This window comes from Cricetulus griseus, chromosome 4, assembly GCF_003668045.3.
Source record: "Cricetulus griseus strain 17A/GY chromosome 4, alternate assembly CriGri-PICRH-1.0, whole genome shotgun sequence".
Taxonomy (NCBI): Eukaryota; Metazoa; Chordata; class Mammalia; order Rodentia; family Cricetidae; genus Cricetulus; species Cricetulus griseus.
This window is the reverse complement of record NC_048597.1, coordinates 215241635-215261486: the sequence shown is the minus strand read 5'-3', so window position 1 is coordinate 215261486 and position 19852 is coordinate 215241635. Positions and strand designations below refer to the sequence as shown.

The following is a 19852-nucleotide window of genomic DNA, read 5'->3' as shown; positions in this document are numbered from 1 at the left end:
GACATCACAAATTTGATGACAACACAGTTTACATAGCAAGTTTCAACCCATCCAGAAATAATAAGATCCTATCTCAACAAAAAAAAAAAAAAGGAAAGAATACTAGTCATCTCTCTTTTCTTTTGAAAGACATTGAATAGTAAATTAGTGAGTTTTTCATCTGTTGTTTAAGAAAAAGAATGACCTGTTACTGTCATGTAAATATATTGATGTTGATAAAGTCTATATGTTGGGCCAGGTGTGATAGTGCATGACTTTAGTCCCACCTCTCTGGAGGCAGCAGCAAGAGAAGGTGTGTGAGTTCCACCATCCTAGTCTACATAGCAAGTTCCAGCCCAGCCAGGGATATATAATTAAATGCTATTTAAAAAAAAATGTCAAGAATAAATTTGACTGTTCTGACTGTAATTACCTTTACACATTGGAGGGATGGAAGCAGTTACTGGCAAGTAGATTTAAGGATTTCCCCACTTACCTTCCATCCCTGTGCATTCTTTTTAGTAAAGGATCTAGTCAAATCTTTTTTTCCCATGTTCTCTTTGTCTTTTTCATGTGGTTTATATTCTCATTTAACGAAGACCTTCCTTAATTCCATGTGACTGTTCACTTCTGTTTCACAGCCATGCTTTTCAGAGAGTTGTAGATTTGCTGTTTGAACGTCTTCATTCTGTCTTCTCACACAACCATCCTTCTCTACTGTTTCACTAAGGCAGCTCTCCCAGAATCATCACTCTTTTCTAGCATTTATCCTCAGCTAAGGTGATTCTCTGTGGTCTTGACTGAAGCAGCATCCCATTGTCCTTATTTTTCTTCTGTGTTGATATTTGTCCCTATGAAACTATGTTGTTAGGGATTTTTGTTGCTATTTTTTTGGGGGGGGGTGTTTCGTTTTTCTTTTTCGGGTTTTTTTTTTTCTATTTCTTAACTCTCAGTACCTTTAGGATTCTGACCAAAGCCTCTTGTCATTCTATATGTATTCCTTTCTTATTCTCATTTACTCCTTCAGATGAAGAATCTCAACTTTATTTCTGACCTAAATCTTTTGAGATTTGGTTATGCACATATCACTGTCTGCCAGGACTAAAACTTTGTGAAAGCAAAGTCTCTTGTTCACATTTGCATTCCCACGTTTAGCACATAGAACATCACAGGAATTTATAACTGTTTATTTGGTGAACAAATAAATATATGATGAACTAATAAAATTGGATAGGATATATCTTATTATTCTAAGTGTAATATTTTTATGCCATCCTTTTGCTAAATATCATATACATTTAATGAGTATAACTGAGCACATAAAATACATTTACTTTATCATAGTTTTTGTTGTTGTTGTTGGTTTTTTTTTGTTTTTTTTTTTTTCACCGTGGCTTAGTGTGGCTGTTACAGTTGGTAAGGAGCCTCTGGGGGAAAGGGGCAGCAAGGAGATTAGGGAGCAAGGGAATGTTTTTCCAAATGTTGCAGATACTGTTTCTGATATGTTTTACTCCATAATTTCCTACAGGAATAGTCAATGTGAATTGAGAATAAATTATTTAGTGTCTCTTAAATTCTTATTGCAGCAAGAAGAAAAATACTTATGAAAACTTAGGTAAACTTTAAAAAACAATGTATAATAGTTAAAGTCCGAAAATAATTCTCTAGATAACTGGATATATAGCTTCTCTTAGCTCCAGTATGATACATATTTTTGCAGTGATGGACTCATATTTCAAAGAGTGTATCTGCTATAATAGCTGTAGAATTGGTCTCAGGCTTCTTTGAGGAGAACTTAGGGAGGGATATAAACTCACTGTTACTCTCAAGGAGCTCACAATTTGAGAGAGACTAGACAACCAACCACAACCTATAAACAGCAATGTATATGAGGAGGTTTAGAATATCCATTGCAAATTGCTTGGTACAGCAAATAAAGTATTTTGCCAATGCACATGATTTTATCCTTGCTTATCACAGTAAGCTGTTTCATAGTATTTAGGGATTTTTCTGTATATGCCTTTTTAATTTGTTCTACAATATATACTTCATTACATTTTCCTGTCTCTCTCTTTCCTACATTTCAGTGAACGGTTTCTGGTGAGACTGAACAAGAATGGTGGGCCAAGGAACCCAGAGAAGATAGAGCGAATGTGTGCCCTTTTTACAGTATGTGCGAATTCTCTTTCCCCTTTATGTGTTGGCTCTAACCAAGGGCCTGTGTGGATATTGTCACTCTGGAAACAACATCTGTTCTTATCCCCACTTCCACCATTGAGAGTAGGGATTGATTTATGTTTCCACCAAGATTTAGTGAAAAATATATAGAGATCTTCAATTAGCAATGTTCTTTTAGTAATGGTTTTTAATTGAGATTTTATTTTAAAGAATCAAGTACATTACTAATGTAGATTTTATACAAAATCTCTGATGTCCAAGGCATCCACCAGATCTAGCTTAGGGGCCTTTTAGTAAGTTCATGTAAACTAACCAGTCCTCTTTCAAATACCAAATGGAGGGATTTTCTTCTACTCTCATCTATACTCTACATTATTTTAAATAACTATGTTATTGCTCATAGTCTCCATTCATGAAACGATCATCTCAGAAGGTTTGGCAAATCTGCTTATTGAAAACTAAAGCTCATAATAATACACTGTCTTTGTGTTCTACAAATCAACTTTATTTTTAACTAAGAAAAAACTATCCACCTTTATTTATTTATTTATTTGAATTAATTTATTGAAGAAGAAAACAAAAGTGTGTCACAATTTAAAGCACTTGGACCCTGGTAGATTCTTTGATCTATTTCAGTGATAATTAAGATATATCAAATTCATTGGCTAGGCATAGTTTGCTTATGTCTGTTACAGGTAGCTAGTTAGGAAGCAGAGGATGGAGGAGTAATAGGATGCTAGCAAAATCAAAACAGAACAAAACAAAATCCTTATGAGCTTAGGAAGGTGTGATAGTTTCATGGTGCTTTTGGCCTTGCATGTGGCCTATGACTGGTAGGTAGAGAGATACCGTAAAGCTGACTTGATGCGTCTTAAAGGCAAATAATATTTATCTGAAGATCTGATATGTGACTGTATTAGAGAGCTAATATTAATATTTCTTCACCTGACTTCGGATCATTTACTACAACTTCATCTTTCAGAATGTCAAATGATGGAACTGCAGAACAAGAAACTGCTTTCACAGGGATAGCTTTCACTGAAAATGTTCTCCATATAGAAAAAAAAGTTTCAGATATACAGGAAGATTTTCAAATCTAGCTAAGCTCAAATAATGTTTTGTACATGTCTGAGCTCATCATTGAAATCTTGGGAGATAATGTAAGAAGAAAGAACAGAAAAAGCAAGCCCATGACAATTATTGAGGGAATTAAATTAAAATGGTCAATCTGGAAAGAGCAATATACTCTATTCAGCATCAAACAGAAGAAGGAATCTATATTATAGGGAATGGGATTTACGTTAGCTGAGAACTTTTGAAGTGAGAATGCCTGACTGAGGTCTCTTTGAGACTTAGTTTATAAAATAGAAAGAGGCTGTCAGTTAAAAAGAGACTTTTCTAGACCTTGATCCCTCATATTTTCTGGTAAAACGAGAAATAGTTGATGACTGTTGTTTAGATTTGCCTGAGCTAAGTGTATAAGTAAGTTGTTGTTGAATTCTTAGATATGAATGAATGCTCCTTGTCTCTTGAAAAATGAACTTAATTATGGAGGTGTTTGAATGTAATTACAGTAAGTCAAAATTTTTATTTAGCACTTTAATTATCTATATGAGCACAGAAGCCAAAGCTGTAGCATCACCTGTACAAATAAAAAATGTTCATAATACTCATGATACTCTCCTCTTCTGCCATAAGGCACAGAGCTGTTTAGTATACTGTTGTTTGTTCCCTTTGTAGTACAGCCCTGGATTTTCTAAAGTCCTCCAGCATTGTTGGAGGAGTATTTACAAAGGTTTTCTGTTTTGTTTTGTTTTTGTTTTTCCGAGGCAGGGTTTCTCTGTGGCTTTGGAGGCTGTCCTGGAACTACCTCTTGTAGACCAGGCTGGTCTTGAACTCACAGAGATCCACCTGCCTCTGCCTCCCGAGTGCTAGGATTAAAGGTGTGCACCACCACCACCCAGCTCGTATTTACAAAGTTTTAAATAATATTTTTATTAATTCCTTGATAATTCTATGCATATTGTTTTTATTATATTCATCCCCTTATCTGAATTCCTCCATATTCATGCCTATTCCATCCCTCCCAACTTTGTGTTCTCATTAAAAAAATAATTGAGTCCAATTTGTGCTGCATACACACACACACACACACACACACACACACTTGGATATTTGGCTGCCCATTGGAGCATTGTTGATAATAATGCTAGACATTTTGAAGTGTGGGTTAACACTAATGTAGGCTATGTAGATGAAACTATTTCATTTAGAAATGCATCGAACCGTCTATATACTTCAGGAATATGTAAATTTTAAATCTAGAAATGAACATATAATACATGAAAATGTTTTGTTTCTAATTTCTATATTATTATTATTATTATTATTATTATTATTATTATTATTATTATTATTATTTTTGCTTTCCAAGAAAGGTTTCTCTGTGTATCAGCTCTGGCTGTCCTGGAACTCATTCTGTAGACCAGGCTGACCTCAAACTCACAGAGATCTGGTTCATCTCCCTCTGCCTCCTGAGTGCTAGGATTATAGGTGTGGTCTACCACCACCACCTGGCTATTGTATATCTTATTACAGTGTTAATATTGAAAATAGCATTTAAAATTGCATTTTTATTTTTATTAGACTTTCTTTTAGATTTATTTCATGTGTGTGAGGGTTTTGTACACACACACACACACACACACACACACACACATATATATATATATATATATATATATTCTGCAAGCCTGGAGAGGGCACCCTAAAACTGGAGTTCCATATGTTTGTAAGCTACCATGTGGGTGGTGGGAACTGAACTCTGTTCTCTGCAAGAACAGCAGATTCTCTTAACTACTGAGCCATCTCTCCAGCCCCTAAAATTCCATTTTAAATTAGAGAAATATGCAAAATGGAGTCCAACACATCCACTCAATGTTAAAATATAACTTTCATGTAAAATTTTTCTTTGTGGTGCCAGATAAACCAATTATGTCCAATAAATTTTTGTAACTTATTTCATTGTTACTAGTTTTTAAAGAACTTAGAAGTATATCATAATCATTTAGAATCTTAAAATACAATTTCACCTTTCCGTGTTACCTTTTAATGTCTCCCTTGATCTGTTTGTTCAGAGTTATTCAGGAGGACAGAGCTGGGATTACAATAAGATAAGATACTCACAGAGTCACAAGAGTGAGAGCCTCCTTATATTTTTACCTTAGATTACTTGCTTGCTCCACCTTAATTCTAGTCCAATAAAAGGGCATAAATCAAGAAACATGGTGACTCTGCTAACCCAAAATCATAGCCACTTTTTTTTTCTTACCTTTTTAAGAGACAAACACGTGAAACCACACAAAAGATGTAAAGTGGACAGGAAAGGGAGCGGAGGGAGGGGATCTTTCCTAAAAGTGAAAGTAGGAAAAACTGTCTCATGAAAGACAAAGGACATGCCATCAGGCATCACTAAATCACAGTAATGGCTGGAAGCATTAGATAGCCTGATGGAAAATATGAAACTGAATAGATGATAGATAGATAGATAGATAGATAGATAGATAGATAGATAGATAGATAGATAGATAGATAGTAGACAGATTATATGATATATATGTGTGTACAATATATGGATGGAAGTTTCACTATTCCCGGTGTAATGTTGTAAAGAAAAAAATAGCATATGTGTTACTTTACAATGGATTCTAAATATAAATATGCTATGCCAGATTTTTTATAACTTTTCAGCTTGATAGTATCTGATTCGGGATTAGATTTGTTTACTTAAAAGAAGCTCTTTAAAATTTCCACTAAAATTATTTTCAGGGCCAGTAAGATGGCTCAGTAGACAGATGAACTTGCTGCCGTGCCTGATGACCTGAGTTAGATTCCAACTCACACATGGTGGAGAAAACTTGAAGTGTGCAAGGTGTCCTCTGACCTCCAAATGAACGCCATGGCACACCTGCTCCCTTCCATAAATAAGTGAAAAAAGTGGTAAAATATTTTCAGTCTTATTACTTAGTACAGATAATAACAATAAATATCTAAATTTAGACCCACCTCTTTTATCAAGGTTTCACTAAGACCAAATCAATCTCATCTACAGGAAATAATGGCCAGTGTGTAATAATGATTTGTGGACAGTGGGATGAATATAAAGTTAGTACAGAATAAAACTTTAGCATGTTAGTCATTAATGAGCTTTTAATGTTTTGCTATGTTTTATTGTACAGAACATTTACTTCTTGCATTCCAAAATGTTTTTGCATGATGACAGAATAACCATGGATGAAGATAACATGATTTTCATTGTAAAACTTTTGTAGATTCTTGATTTATTAGATGATCTAAATGAGAGCTAGAAAAATACCATCAGAAAAATACATTTTCAAAGAAACATCATAATTCAATTTTTCACTATATATTTTAGCAGTTTTATTTTATTAAAAAAATTTGTGCAATGTACTTTCATTATATTTCCCCTCCCCCAGATAGTCCCAAGATCCTTCCAACCTTCCTACTCACCCAACTTATGTTCTTTTCTCTCTCAAGAAAAGAAAATTAAAACAAAAAAACCCAACATTCAAAAAAATAAAAACAAAATGAAACAAAAATCCCCCCTACATCCACACACAAACATGGAGTCTATTTTGTGTTAGCCAGCTACTCCTGGGCATGGGACTGCCCTGGAGTATGGTTGTATACTCAGTGGTTGACACTCCTTTGAAGAAAACTGATTCTTTTCTTTGTTAGCAGGTTTCAGTTGCAAATAGCTTCTTAGTTAGAAGTGGGACATCATGTCCACTTCCCCTTCTGGGATTCTGTATGGTTTGACCCTGTGCAGTTTTTAATAGGTGCTCTCACAGTCTCCGTGAGTTCACATGTACTTCAGTTCTGTTATGTTTGGAAGATGCTGTTTTCTTGGAGTCATCTACCGTGTCTGGCTCTTTCTTCCTTTTCATTGTCATAGATCCCTGAGCCTTGAGAAGAAGGGCTTGACAAAGACATCCTGTTTAGAACTGAGTCTTCACAGTATCTCATTCTTTACACACTGTCATGTTGTGGTTCTCTGTGTCAGTTCCCATCTACTTCAAGAAGAAGCGTCTTTGATGAGGGTTAAGCAAGACACTGAGTATGGGTATAGCAGTATGTCATTAGTAATTATTTAATTGCTGTGTTCTTTTAGGGGGATGATAGTAGTAGGTTTTCCCCTAGGGCCCATGTTTATCTAGTCTCAGGTTCATGGCCATTTGAGCAGTGTCTAGTGTGAAATCTATCTCCGAGTGGGCCTTCAATCCAATCAGAAAGTAGTTGATTACTCCTAACGTCTGTGCCACTGTGGTACCAGTGTGTCTTGCAGGCAGGTTGCTGCTTTAGGTCATAGGATTTGTATCTGGTTAATATTTGTGATTACTTTTTTCCACCAGTGGTATGCAGTGTACCTTTCAGCATAAGGAACACTAGCCAGTGGGAATTAAACTTCTAGTTGAAGACCAGCTCGATTTTCATGACATAAGTAGTTGTTTCAATAATAGGGACTCTCCTCTGTATAAATATTGGATGCATTGAATGTTGTGTTCTATAATCTCCTTTCTTCCACCTGTAATATATTTTAAATGCAAACTACTATGAAGTTCAAATGAAATTTGAATGAAATGAAATTTGTCTTTATTTTCTGTGCATTATTTGCCTATATTTCTTTTTCTTTCCTTAGGATCTGAGCAGCAAAGACATGAAGAGAGATTTATACATAGTTGCCCATGTGATCCGAATAGGTATTGTCTACCTTGGCTGTTCTTATGATTAAAACTAGTAAACCTAGGAAATATACACCTCTGAACTTGTCTTTCCTGCTATTTCAGGTCTCAGGATTACAGTCTAACTTTTTTGTTTGTTTGTTTGCTTGCTTGCTTGCTTTGCCTTTCATCTCAGCTGCTGCAATAGCTGGATTTGATACACATGCTTTTTTTTTTTGCCCCACCCACTGCTTTCCCCATTTCAAATCTTCTGTTCCTGCTTTGCTTTTGGACCCAAACTTTGTATTTTAAGTGGTCTGATTTTTTATACTCTTCCTGTCACATTGCCGCTTCTGTATATGTCTTTTTCTTCCAGAGTTCTTACAGAGTTATTAGAATGCCAAGTGAACAGGTGGCATATGCCCTTTGCTGTGGTTTCTGTCTAAAATTGTGCATCTGTGCTATTTCCCACAAAAATTAGAGTTAATGTCACCACTACAGAAGATGAGTAGCTTCTCATTTCTACTCAGAGACTGAGATGAAAGAAAGAGACTTCACTACTGGTCCATTGTTGGATTGTCCATACATATTTTAGATTTGGGTGCTATAACTAACCAGGTTTTCCTTCATAGTTTAAGTTCTCTAATATGGTGTATAATTTTGTCAAAAATAGGTTTAATCCTTTGACAATAAAACAACTTTTGCCTTATTTTATAAAGTATTTGTTAAAATCGAAACTTTTTCAAGTGTTTGTATCACTGTTGGCACAGTCTAGCTCACTTGGAGGAATAAGCAGCCATCCATAACTAAGATTTCTCTTATTCCCATAGTGGTTCATCAGCACCTTTGGCATTAGAATTTAGAGGAAGAACACGGCAGTGTCCTCTTTACCTGTAAATATCTGGTTTATGAGCACAGCTAAAAATAATGAACTTTTATTATTATGGCCATGAAGTTTAAATCTTATCAGCACGCTGATTTTTTTAAGAAATTCATCGTCATTCTTATTTTCATTGTTTAATAAATGTACTGTTGGGGTTAATTGACCAAATGTGACAGAAAAAGGGCTCTGGCCAGAGGCTAATTTGGTGGTATTCTAATCCTTAGATGGCTCACTTCTTAGAGGTTCTTTTAGGTACTTGTAGCTCTGTTGTCACTGGGTGATAATTAGAACGTGCTATAGAGGAGCTTTGGAGTTCTCTGTCTAATTGGTGTTTTCTGTTATACCCAAGGCCGGATGCTCCTGAATGACTCCAAAAAGGGTCCTGCTCACCTGCACTACAGGCGACCTTATGGCTGTGCAGTTCTAAGCATTTTGGATGTTCTGCAGTCACTTACAGAATTAAAAGAAGAAAAGGATTTTGTTCTTAAAGTTTACACGTGAGTAATAATACATATCAGGATTAATGGTCGTTTGTAGCATGCCCTTAGAGCAGCAGTTCTCAAGCCTTATGAGCATAGACTAGCCATAAGGCAGCATAGGGAAGTTAGTGGGAATGCAAAGATTTTGATCTAAGTTTTTAAAGACTCGGGTATTTTTGCTTTTAATACATTTCCTTGGTACTAAAACATCTGAATTTGGAACCTTCTATCCTAAAGTGAGAGCCTGATAATACACACTTCTTGTTCATGCTGTAATAGTGATTTCCTGTAGACGGAACCAGCTTTATTACATATTTTCAGAAAAGCTAACAATGTAACTTTTCATGTATCTTAGATGTGAAATTCTGTATTTAGTGCTTGTCCAAGAGTTACTGGTGCTGAGCTATCCAAGAATGCAGTTTACCTAAAAGAATTATGAGTCAGGTCACAATGTATTTGAAGAAAAGCCAAACGTTTTGAGGATCCAAGATCTTTTCTTCTGCTACAGTAGATCTCTATGCCACATCTGGCATGGCATGTAACTATTTTTAGTATTCTTCAACCAGGGGATCAGCCTTATAGATGAATTCCATCTCCTCATGGCCCTTGTTCAACAGTAGGAAAGAGAAAAGGAACTAATAAAAGAAACATAAGACATGGGTGTATAGTCTGTCTTTGTTTATGGAGAATCCAGAAATATATAGTAGTCTTTAAAATTATTAGTGGTGAATTTAGGGAGTTTTTGCTTTTTTAACAATAAGGGCATTTTTGAGACAGTCAGTAGTCCCGGATGGCCTAGACCTCACTGTGTATCCACCACTGGTGTCTAGCCTGGGAGCTCACTATGTATCCCATACTGGTTTCTAGCCTGGGAGCTCACTGTGCATCCCACACTGGTGTCTGTCTCTTGATGATCCTCCTGTTTCAGCTTCCTGCAAGCTGCACACTGGGATTGCAGTCATGCGTGACCATGCCCTGCATGCTGCATGCTGGGATTGCAGTCACGAGTGACCATGCCCTGCATGCTGCATGCTGGGATTGCAGTCACGAGTGACCATACCCTGCATGCTGCATGCTGGGATTGCAGTCATGAGTGACCACCCAGCTTTCATGAGTTTTTAAAACAACTGTATCTGTGATAATTATTAATATTTATCTTATTTTATGTGTATGAATGTTTTGCCTGCATGTATGTAAGTATACCTGGTGTTTGCAGAGGTCAGAAGATGACGTTGGATCCCCTGGAATTGGAGTTACGGGTAGCTGCAAGCCACCATGTGGGGGCTGAGGATCAAACCCAGGTCCTCTGCAAGAATAGCCAGTGCTCTTAACTTAAGGCCCTATTTCTGATAATCTTTTTTAAAGAAACCAGTCCTCTGTTAGCTTTAACATAGTATCATTTTCCCAAATTAACTCAAATTCTGTCAGTCATTTTGTTAATATAGTTTTACTATAACATTGTATGTACATTTTCCTGCATACATTTCCTGCATCAGATATGGAATGAACTTAATTTATAATTGTACTTAATTCAGAACTTTATATAATCAAGTACATTTGATGAATTTCAAAGTAAAAGTCCAAACATATTTATTACATATTTTCTTCAGGCTCTGTTCAGTTGAGTTGCAGAATTACGGGGCAAAGATCTTTCGTGGAAGTAGTCATTTACAAAGAAGAGACTGTCTTGCTTCCTCCTTAGTGTATTAGTCAGAGTTTCTAAAAATACTGAGTTTCTTCTTTAATGATTGGTAGAGCCTGCTTCTTCATATGCTTTCCCTTAAAAAGGAGTAAATCCAAGATCACTGTTCTTACCATTTTACTCCATTATATTCCTTCCGATAGCAAGGGGCTGAAGGATGGTACAAAAGATGGTATATCTGTATTTAGCAGCTAATCCTTGCTTTAGTGCAAAACTCATTGCAGATAAGGCACTTCTTGCCTGCTTCTCTTCTAAAATCTTGCTAGGCGGCTTATTTGCCTAATTGCCTCTAAAACAACACACCAGTGTTGTACCACACCAGTGTGCCACTTTTCAAGAAGTGGGACTCATGCATAGTATTTTCTTAGCTCCTTCCTACAGGCTGTGTCAGTTCTAAAAAGCCAAAGAAAGAAAGTTAGTGTTTATAGAAAGAAATAGTTGTTTTTAGAACAACTGTAGAAGGAGTAACAAAGTTTATATATAGGATGACTTTTCAACTTGAGGTTACAAGATTCTCAGATTCCCAAATGTAGGTTTGTGAAGTTGATTTTTCATGCAGTTTAGAATCCTTCCAGGATTACTAACTTAAATCCCTCTCATCTCATTGAACCCAGCAATCAGAAGCCATATTTTTAGTACCTTTCAGGTGATGTGTTTGTTGGTTCAATTAAATGGTAAACCTAAAGGCTTTACTAATTTTCACTAACAGTGCTTTAGGTTTTGCTAGGATAGAATTTTCTAAGTATAAAAACCTGGTCTACAGACTTAATCAGTAATTGACAAAATACTGTGGTTGATGACATTCTCATTATTTTTGTATTATTAAGAGTCAACTTTTACTAGAGAAGATTCAAACTCTTACCTGTCGCTGCCAAGGCCACTACTGTGCATTATTGTATTTTAAATACCATATATGTGTATGGCAAGACACCACATCCTTTTAAGAAAACAGTAACAAGAAACTGAGACGTGAAAACTAGGTTGTTTACTGAATCAAATGTCTTAAAACTGTAGATAGATAGCCCTCATATGCATTTCAGTATGATACAGATATCACGTTTCTTGTTGCCTAGAGGGACAAAGGGTCACAAGGAGGACCAAGCATGTTGTCAGGCTTTAGGAAACTAAAGAGGAGGAGTATCAGGGACTAAAGCCAGGATTTGGAAGGGGTGGTTATCCATAAGTAATGAATGTGAGCAAATACAAGAAGATTCTGAGTATATGCTGACCACTGTCCAGTTTCACAATGACAAAAGTTTAAGTAAACATTTACAAAGGTCAGCTTTAACAAAATTAATATTATATGCATGTTAAATTCATAATTTAGGTTATTTTTATGTATTGTTATATAAGTATTATAAATTATGTAATGTCTCATACTCTGTCATATTCTCCATTCTCATATATTATGAAAAAAATTCCATGAATTTATCATATGTAGCCATGCTGTCATGGCTTTGTAATCAGTAGAGCTACTTTTGTGTCAACTGACAAGATTTCCCAAGCAACATAATTTTTGCTGCTATTGGGCTGCTTTTTGATGCATCCTGTGATTCCTTAATGATGCTCTCTCACCAAAAATTCATTGTGAGACATAGTTACTTCTTTGTTAATTGGGCTGTGTTTGGTGGTTGTGGTGGTTTTAAGTCCATGCATTTGAACTCACAATATAGCTACTATCTTTTCTGCTTTTAAGGTGATCTGAGAATGAGTATGGAATTTGAATGAGACTAGATGAGAATGATTGAGAGTTTTAAACACACACACACACACACACACACACACACACACACACACACAATACATGCAAGCGAGATTTATGAGTCATGTGATAGCACCAATTTTAGTTTTTTTGGATGAACCTCCATACTGTTTTCAGCAATAGCTATACCAATTGACATTTCTACCAAGAATGTATAAAGGCTTCCTTTTCTCTACAACATCATCTCATGTTTTGTAGACTTTGTAGCCTGTAGAAACTGATACTTTGTGGTGGTGTTGGCAACTTTCATATATTTTCCCATTTCTGTGTGTGTTTTTGCATATATGTCTATTTGGGCCCTAGGCAATTTTTTAATCATTAGTATTTATAAAATATTTTGTGTGTGTGTATATTTTGTTTTCATGTATATATGTGCATCACATGTGTGCCTCGCATGTCTGAAGGTCAAAAAAGGGCATAGGATCCAGTTGGTTGTGAGTCACCTATGCTGATGCTGACAATCAAACTCAAGTCCTCTGGAAAAACAACAAGTACTCTTAACTGATGGGCCATTTCTGAAGCACCTATTATTAATTAGCATGCAAAATAATGAGCTTCATATGGCATCTTCATACACTATGGCTGAGTGACTCAGCAAGTTAACCTTGTTTCTTGAAAGAAAAAGAGAATGACAGTGCACATATTTTGATTATAAAATTAATATTTTACCCTCTAAGAATTAAAACTAGAACTACCATTTTTTTTTCTAGCAGTCTAGTTATTACATATTTATCTAAAAGAAACAAAACCATCATATCAGGAGACATCTGAACTCTTAGGTTTTTTCAAGATTATTCACAGTAACCAAAAAAATGGAAACATCCTAAATGTCTTCCAGTTAGGACTGGATGAAAAAATGTTGTACATATATGCAGTGGACTATTTTTCAGCTGTCTTCTATGACAGCAATGAGGGAGCTAGAAATCATTGTAGTAAATAAAATAAGTTAGGCACAGAAATGCATGATATATGATATCACTCACATATGGACTCTTACAAGTGAATCTTGTAGAAATAAGAATATGGTTACTGGAAGCTGAGGAGTTGGGAAGATGGAGGAATGGGGATATTGTAATTAATAGGTAATTGTAATTAATAGTTTGATGAGAACTAGAAGCTCTAGTGTACCATTGTATAATAGTAAGACAATAATAGTGTACATTTCAAACAACTTGATTCTGAGTTTTCACTATAAAGAAATGCTGGGGTTAGACAGATAGCTCAGTTGTTAAAGTGCTTTCCTTGTAGATGTGAAGATCTGAGTTCTAACCCCAGTATCCCCACAAAAAAGTTGGACTTGATGGCATGTTATTGTAATCCCAGCACTGAAGAGTTACAAACAGGAAGATCCCTGGTGCTCACCTGTTAGTCAGCTTAGCCTGTTGCCCAACAACAACAAACAAGATGAATAGCACCTGGAGAATAATACCCAAGATTGAATTATGGCTTTCCCCCCAACATGTACACACACCTACATAGATATGAGTAAACATTCACATATACATGAACATGTATACACACACACACACACACACACACACACACACACACACAAGATGAACGGGGCGAAGAATATAGTGCTGTGGTAGAGCACTGGCCTAGCTGTACCACATTTGTGAGGTCCTGGGTTTGATTCCAGTACCACCACTTCCCCCAAAAAATTAAGTTTGGGTAGGTAGACGTTTAACCTTATTTAATCATTGCACAATGTATACATATATGTAAATATTACATAGTACTCCACTAATGTAATTTTTATGTTTTTATGTGTCTTACATATTTTATGTAAAGACAATAGTCTTAGTTAGAGTTTTTATTTCTGTGAAGAGACACCATGACCAGAACAACTCTTATGAAGGAAAATATGTAATTGGAGTGGTTCACTTATAGTTCAGAGGTTTAGTCCATTGTCATCATGGCAGGAAGCAAGGTAGCATGCTGGCAGATGTGGGGCTGAAGCTAGAGCCCTTACATCTTGATCCAAAGGCAATAGGAAGACACTGGGCAGTATCTTGAACATATATGAGACCTCAAAGCCTGCCTCCACAGTGACACACTTCCTCCAGCAAGGCCATACCTACTTCAGTAAAGCCACACCCACTTCAAAAGCCACACCCCCTGATAGTACCACTACTTTTGGGAGTCATTTTCTTTCAAACCACCACAACAATTTAATTTTAAAAAATAAAATTTCACGGGGCTAGAGAGATGGCTCAGTGGTTAAAAGCACCGGCTGTTCTTCTAGAGGTCCTGAGTTCAATTCCCAGCAACCACATGGTGGCTCACAACCATCTGTTATGAGATCTGGTGCCCTCTTCTGGTGTGCAGATATATATGGAAGCAGAATGTTGTATACATAATAAATAAATAAAATCTTTTAAAAAATACCTTTCCTGTTGTTCCAGTATAGAAAGTTGGCTTTTGAAAATAAATAAATAAATAAATAAATAAATAAATAAAATTTCACTTAACCTATAATGATTCTTAAATAACAATAACAAAAATACTAAGGATTAATAACCATATCATAAGCCTTATGAAATATGCAATTTTCAAAGTATTATTTTTTATAATCAACATTTTGTTCTTATTGCTGTTGAATTATCATGCTTCTTACCCAATAAAAACAACACATGCACATATTATATTAAAAGACTGTTAATATTTTAGTTAAAAACTTGGAGATAGGGCTGAAGAGATGGCTCAGTGATTAAGAGCACTGACTGCTCTTCCAAGGGCCCCGGGTTCACATTCCAGCACCCATATGGCAGCTCAGAACTGTTTGCAACTCCAGTTCCAAGAAATCCAACACTTTCATACAGGCAAACCAATGTATATGAAATAAAAATAATGAAACAACTTGGATACTTCTAAAGGCAACCCATAATAAAAAGAAAATATAGACTATGTAGTCATTCATCACAAAGGTTCAAGAAAGAACACAGACCATACAGTTTAGGAACTGCACTAAAAAACAAGACAGAAGAAATCTCAGCCTGTATCAGTTGTACTAACAAGTGTAAATAAGGTGAAAAAATCCTATAAGATAATTCTACAGTCAAAAACAAATTCTGTATATTAACAAAACTTCAGGATGATAATAAAATTATCCAAAACATACAAATTTAAAACATAGACTGGGGGCTAGATAGGTGGCTCTGGAGTTAGGAGCATTTGCCGCTCTCGGGGTTCTGGTCAGCACCACATGGTAGCTCACAGCCGTCTCGGGCTCCAGTCCCATCTTGATGATTTTAATGTATTTGACTTTCAAACAAAAGTGAGAAATGGAGCTTCCTCTAAATGGTGCAGTTAGTTATTTTGATCTTTACAGGCCTGGATGTTGATCCATAATGAAAATTGTTACGTTTCTCCTGTTAACAGATACTCTCTATAAGTTTTATAGAATCAGTTCTTTGATTGACTCAATCAGACAGTTCGAAAGTAAACGTCTATAGATGAAACCAGAATTGTTTTAGCTCCATGAATTATGCTTTATTTGCACTTGTGCTGAATGCTTCTGATGTGCCTTTGATGAGAATGTGGCCAGTAAGCAGCCTGTTGCTGTTTCTTCCCAGCATAGACTTTTTGTACCATTTCTAGTTCACGAACTGATAAATACATGCACAGAGCCTCTCACAACTACCAGACTTAAGCCTAGTTGTCTCCTATAATCAAAGGTACTCTTACTCCCAGCTTTTCTCCATGTTCTTGTATGTCCCTTTTTATACTAGAAGTATAAGAGTTTATGCCGGGCGTTGGTGGCACACGCCTTTAATTCCAGCACTCGGGAGGCAGAGACAGGTGGATCTCTGTGAGTTCGAGGCCAACCTGGTCTCCAGAGCGAGTGCCAGGATAGGCTCCAAAGCTACACAGAGAAACCCTGTCTCGAAAAACCAAAAAAAAAAAAAATTTATTATTCACTTCTACCAAGTGTGTGTGTGTGTGTGTGTGTGTGTGTGTGTGTGTGTGTGTGTGTGTATGTGTGTTTCCTCTTATTCAAGCTTCTGCTTATCTCCCTGTACTATAATGACACAATACAACTCAAGGATGGGAATTACAGTTTATGTGTAGTTTTCTCATGTGATAGATGTGCTTTCAAAAGAAGGATTTTTTTATTTATTTTTTTATTTGAATTAGAAACAAGATTGTTTTACATGTCAATCCCAGTTCTCTCTCTCTTCCCTCCTCCCTTGCCCCCCGCCAACTAACACCCTACCTATCCCATACTGTTTCTTCTCCCCAAGGAGGGTGAGGCCTTCCATAGGGGATCTTCAGAGTCTGACATATCCTTTGGGATAGGGCCTAGGCCCATCCCCATGTGTCTAGGCTCAGGGAGTATCACTGTATGTGGGATGGGCTCCCAAAGTCCATTCCTATGCTAGGGATAAGTACTGATCTACTACAGGGGGCCCCATAGATTTCCGAGGTCTCCTCACTAACACCCAAATTCATGGGGTCTGGATCAGTCACATGCTGGATTCCCAGAGATCAGTCTGGGGACCAAGAGCTCCCCCTTGTTCAGGTCAGCTGTTGCTGTGGGTTTCACCAGCCTGCTCTGGACCCCTCAAAAGAAGGATTTAAGCTGGTTTCTACAAATTGTTGTACTCTTTTAATGCTGAGATTACCTATTCATTTAAAAATAGGTTACCAGTATTATTTCATTGAGCAGATTATTGATGCTGTTTTATCCTTTATAATCTTGACTTAATTATTTAAGTTCTCTGAGCCTCCATTTATGACTTTTCGAATAGAACTAATGTTTGCCTGCCTCTTACAGTTCTGTATGTCTCCATGTTTCAGAATATTCATGTTGCTTAAGATGCCTATGCTCACAGAACCCAGGGTTTGTAATTTTAATTTCCTAAAGCAATGATTAGTATAAACGGATTTGGGAGCAAGACTTTTTTCAAAGAGAAACACGCTCATGGACCTGTGTTTGAAAACAGTCCAGATGCTTCAGCTCCAGGTTGTTTGTTTGTTTGTGTGGGTACATGTGGGTGTGGAGACCAGGGTTAATTTCTCAGGAGTCCTTTACCTTTTTTTGAGATAGGATTTTTCACTGGGACTTGGGGCTCACTGATAGGCTAAGCTGACTAGCTGGTGAGCCCTCTTTCTTTGCCTTCCCAGCACTAAGATTAAGTATTCATACCACACCTGGCTTTTTATGTTGGTTCAGAGGATTGATTTGGGACCTCAGACAGTTGACATTTCACTGGCTGAGCTAGCTTCTCAGCATAGCTTTAATGTTTTGATTGTCTACTGTTTGCCTGGCTCTGATTCTATCAGAAAATACTGTAACTTGATCGAAGTAATCACGGGAGGTCCATATCATTATTTCTGCTTCTATAGATAAGAAAATTGATGTTAGTTGGTTTCCTGAGTCACACAGCAGAAGTTCATAGAACTAGGATTTGAACCCAACTCTTCTTACTCCAGCCTGTCAGCACCTTTTCCTGTTTCACATTTCGAGTATACATGGGTTATACTGGCAAGAGCCTGTACTTAGAAGTTCAGTGATACAGACTCATGAAACAGCTGTGTGACTTTGAGCCTACCCTATGCCTCTATGAGCCATAATTCTTTCCCTGTAAGGTGGAGATCATGGTACCTGTTTCAAAAGACTAATGAGTACATCTTCTAAGATAATGCCCATAAAGTAACCACCACAGGTGACATTTGCCTGTTTTCTACATTCAGGCACTCTGCTCAACATTAGACATGTTAGTAACCTATTTAATCTTCACATACACATGGTGATCCTCTAAAGTTCCTATTTCCTTGCCTAGTTTAAAAGGCATGCTCTGCTAATGGTAGTTTCTCATAAATTTTAGCTTAACAGACAGAGATTGGTTTGATTGTGCACTTCTAGAAGCCTCTGTAGCTGGAACCACCCACATTTCTCATGAAGCATGGCATTAGATATGTGAGAAGAGGGAGAGCTTCTGACATAAACAACAGCAAAAACAGCACAGTTTCTTCCTTATGAGATTTTCAAACATATTTTTAGTTAAGACATAGAAATGTGTTTGTGGTATAAACAGTTCCCATCTGGACAATAGAGGACAGATAAGTCTCGTCATCTAAAATCAGTTAGATTGGTCAATTTGTATCTGATTAGTCAGGCCATTTTTATAGGAATGTGTGATTTTCTTTATTTGATTTATATTCATTCTTCTAATCTCTTCCTCTTTAGTCACTAAAGGTAAAGTCATCATGAACTAATGATCAGTATTGATGGTGTTCCTAAATATGTAGGTTATTGCCTATTTTCTAACATAAGACCTTCAACTAAATAAACAAAATTAACTAGACCCCACAGATAAATACATAATTTTTTAGTCAGTGTTAAAAGCAATTAGCCAAATCAAGCCTTAACCAAAATTTAATAGTTGCATTTAAAAGGAGGAAGACAAAATAAGAATACTGACATTGGGCAGACAATTACCCTGCAGCCTAATATGAGAGTGGGGCTCTCAAGTCTGCCCTGCCCTCTCCCTGGTCTGCCTCTGCAACCAGCCACACCTGTGCATGGGCTCATGCTCTGTCTTCTCCTTATCTGAAAAAAAAAATGGGCATGGTAATACCTACCATATTGTTTTATTAATTTTAGAAATTAACACAGCAATTATTGACCTTTCATAGGCACTCTTTTTAAAATGCAAATGTACAGATTTTAACAGCCCTCCAAATATTTAAGATGTTTTTTGGGCTGCCTAACCAGGGAAATATGAGTGAAAATTTATCAGAAACACAGAAATCAAGAGGATATTTGTGTAGTAAGGAAGAAATAAATGAAATATGCTACAGTGAGTAAGAAGAGTGTTATGACCTCTCTTGAACCTGAATTCCTGCCCTGGTGCTCCTGAATGCTTGGAGAACTCATGTGGAAAGCAAAAGTTTTCCATATCTCTAATTTAAGCCCTGAGCATGCAGTGGCTGAAGTGCTACCCAATTGTCTGTTGTTGTCTGTGTAATGAAAAAAATAGGCTGCCATGGCAATACGTGGATGATGAAATCCTTCATGCATCTTGTAAGTAAAGACAAACTGCTGATACCAGTAATCATACTCTACATATTAATTTGATTAGGTATAACATAATCATGTTTCATTATAATCATGAATCATTT

At 36.5% G+C, this 19852-nt stretch overlaps 1 protein-coding gene across 8 annotated transcripts in view; it reads left to right on the top strand.

The window, feature by feature from the left end:
- Window positions 1-19852, top strand: part of Dock3 (dedicator of cytokinesis 3) — a 309043-nt gene that overhangs the window by 153646 nt on the left and 135545 nt on the right. For 7 of the 8 annotated variants that reach the window (XR_003485121.2, XM_027414437.2, XM_027414435.2 and 4 more), the window contains 3 exons: window positions 2067-2148; window positions 7877-7937; window positions 9131-9278. Coding sequence is in view for 7 of the 8 variants with exons in the window: in XM_027414437.2 (XP_027270238.1) it covers window positions 2067-2148; window positions 7877-7937; window positions 9131-9278 (291 nt within the window). In the remaining variant the exon portion in view is untranslated. The remainder of the gene's footprint in view (window positions 1-2066; window positions 2149-7876; window positions 7938-9130; window positions 9279-19852) is intronic. The other variant, XM_027414440.2, reaches the window with a different exon arrangement.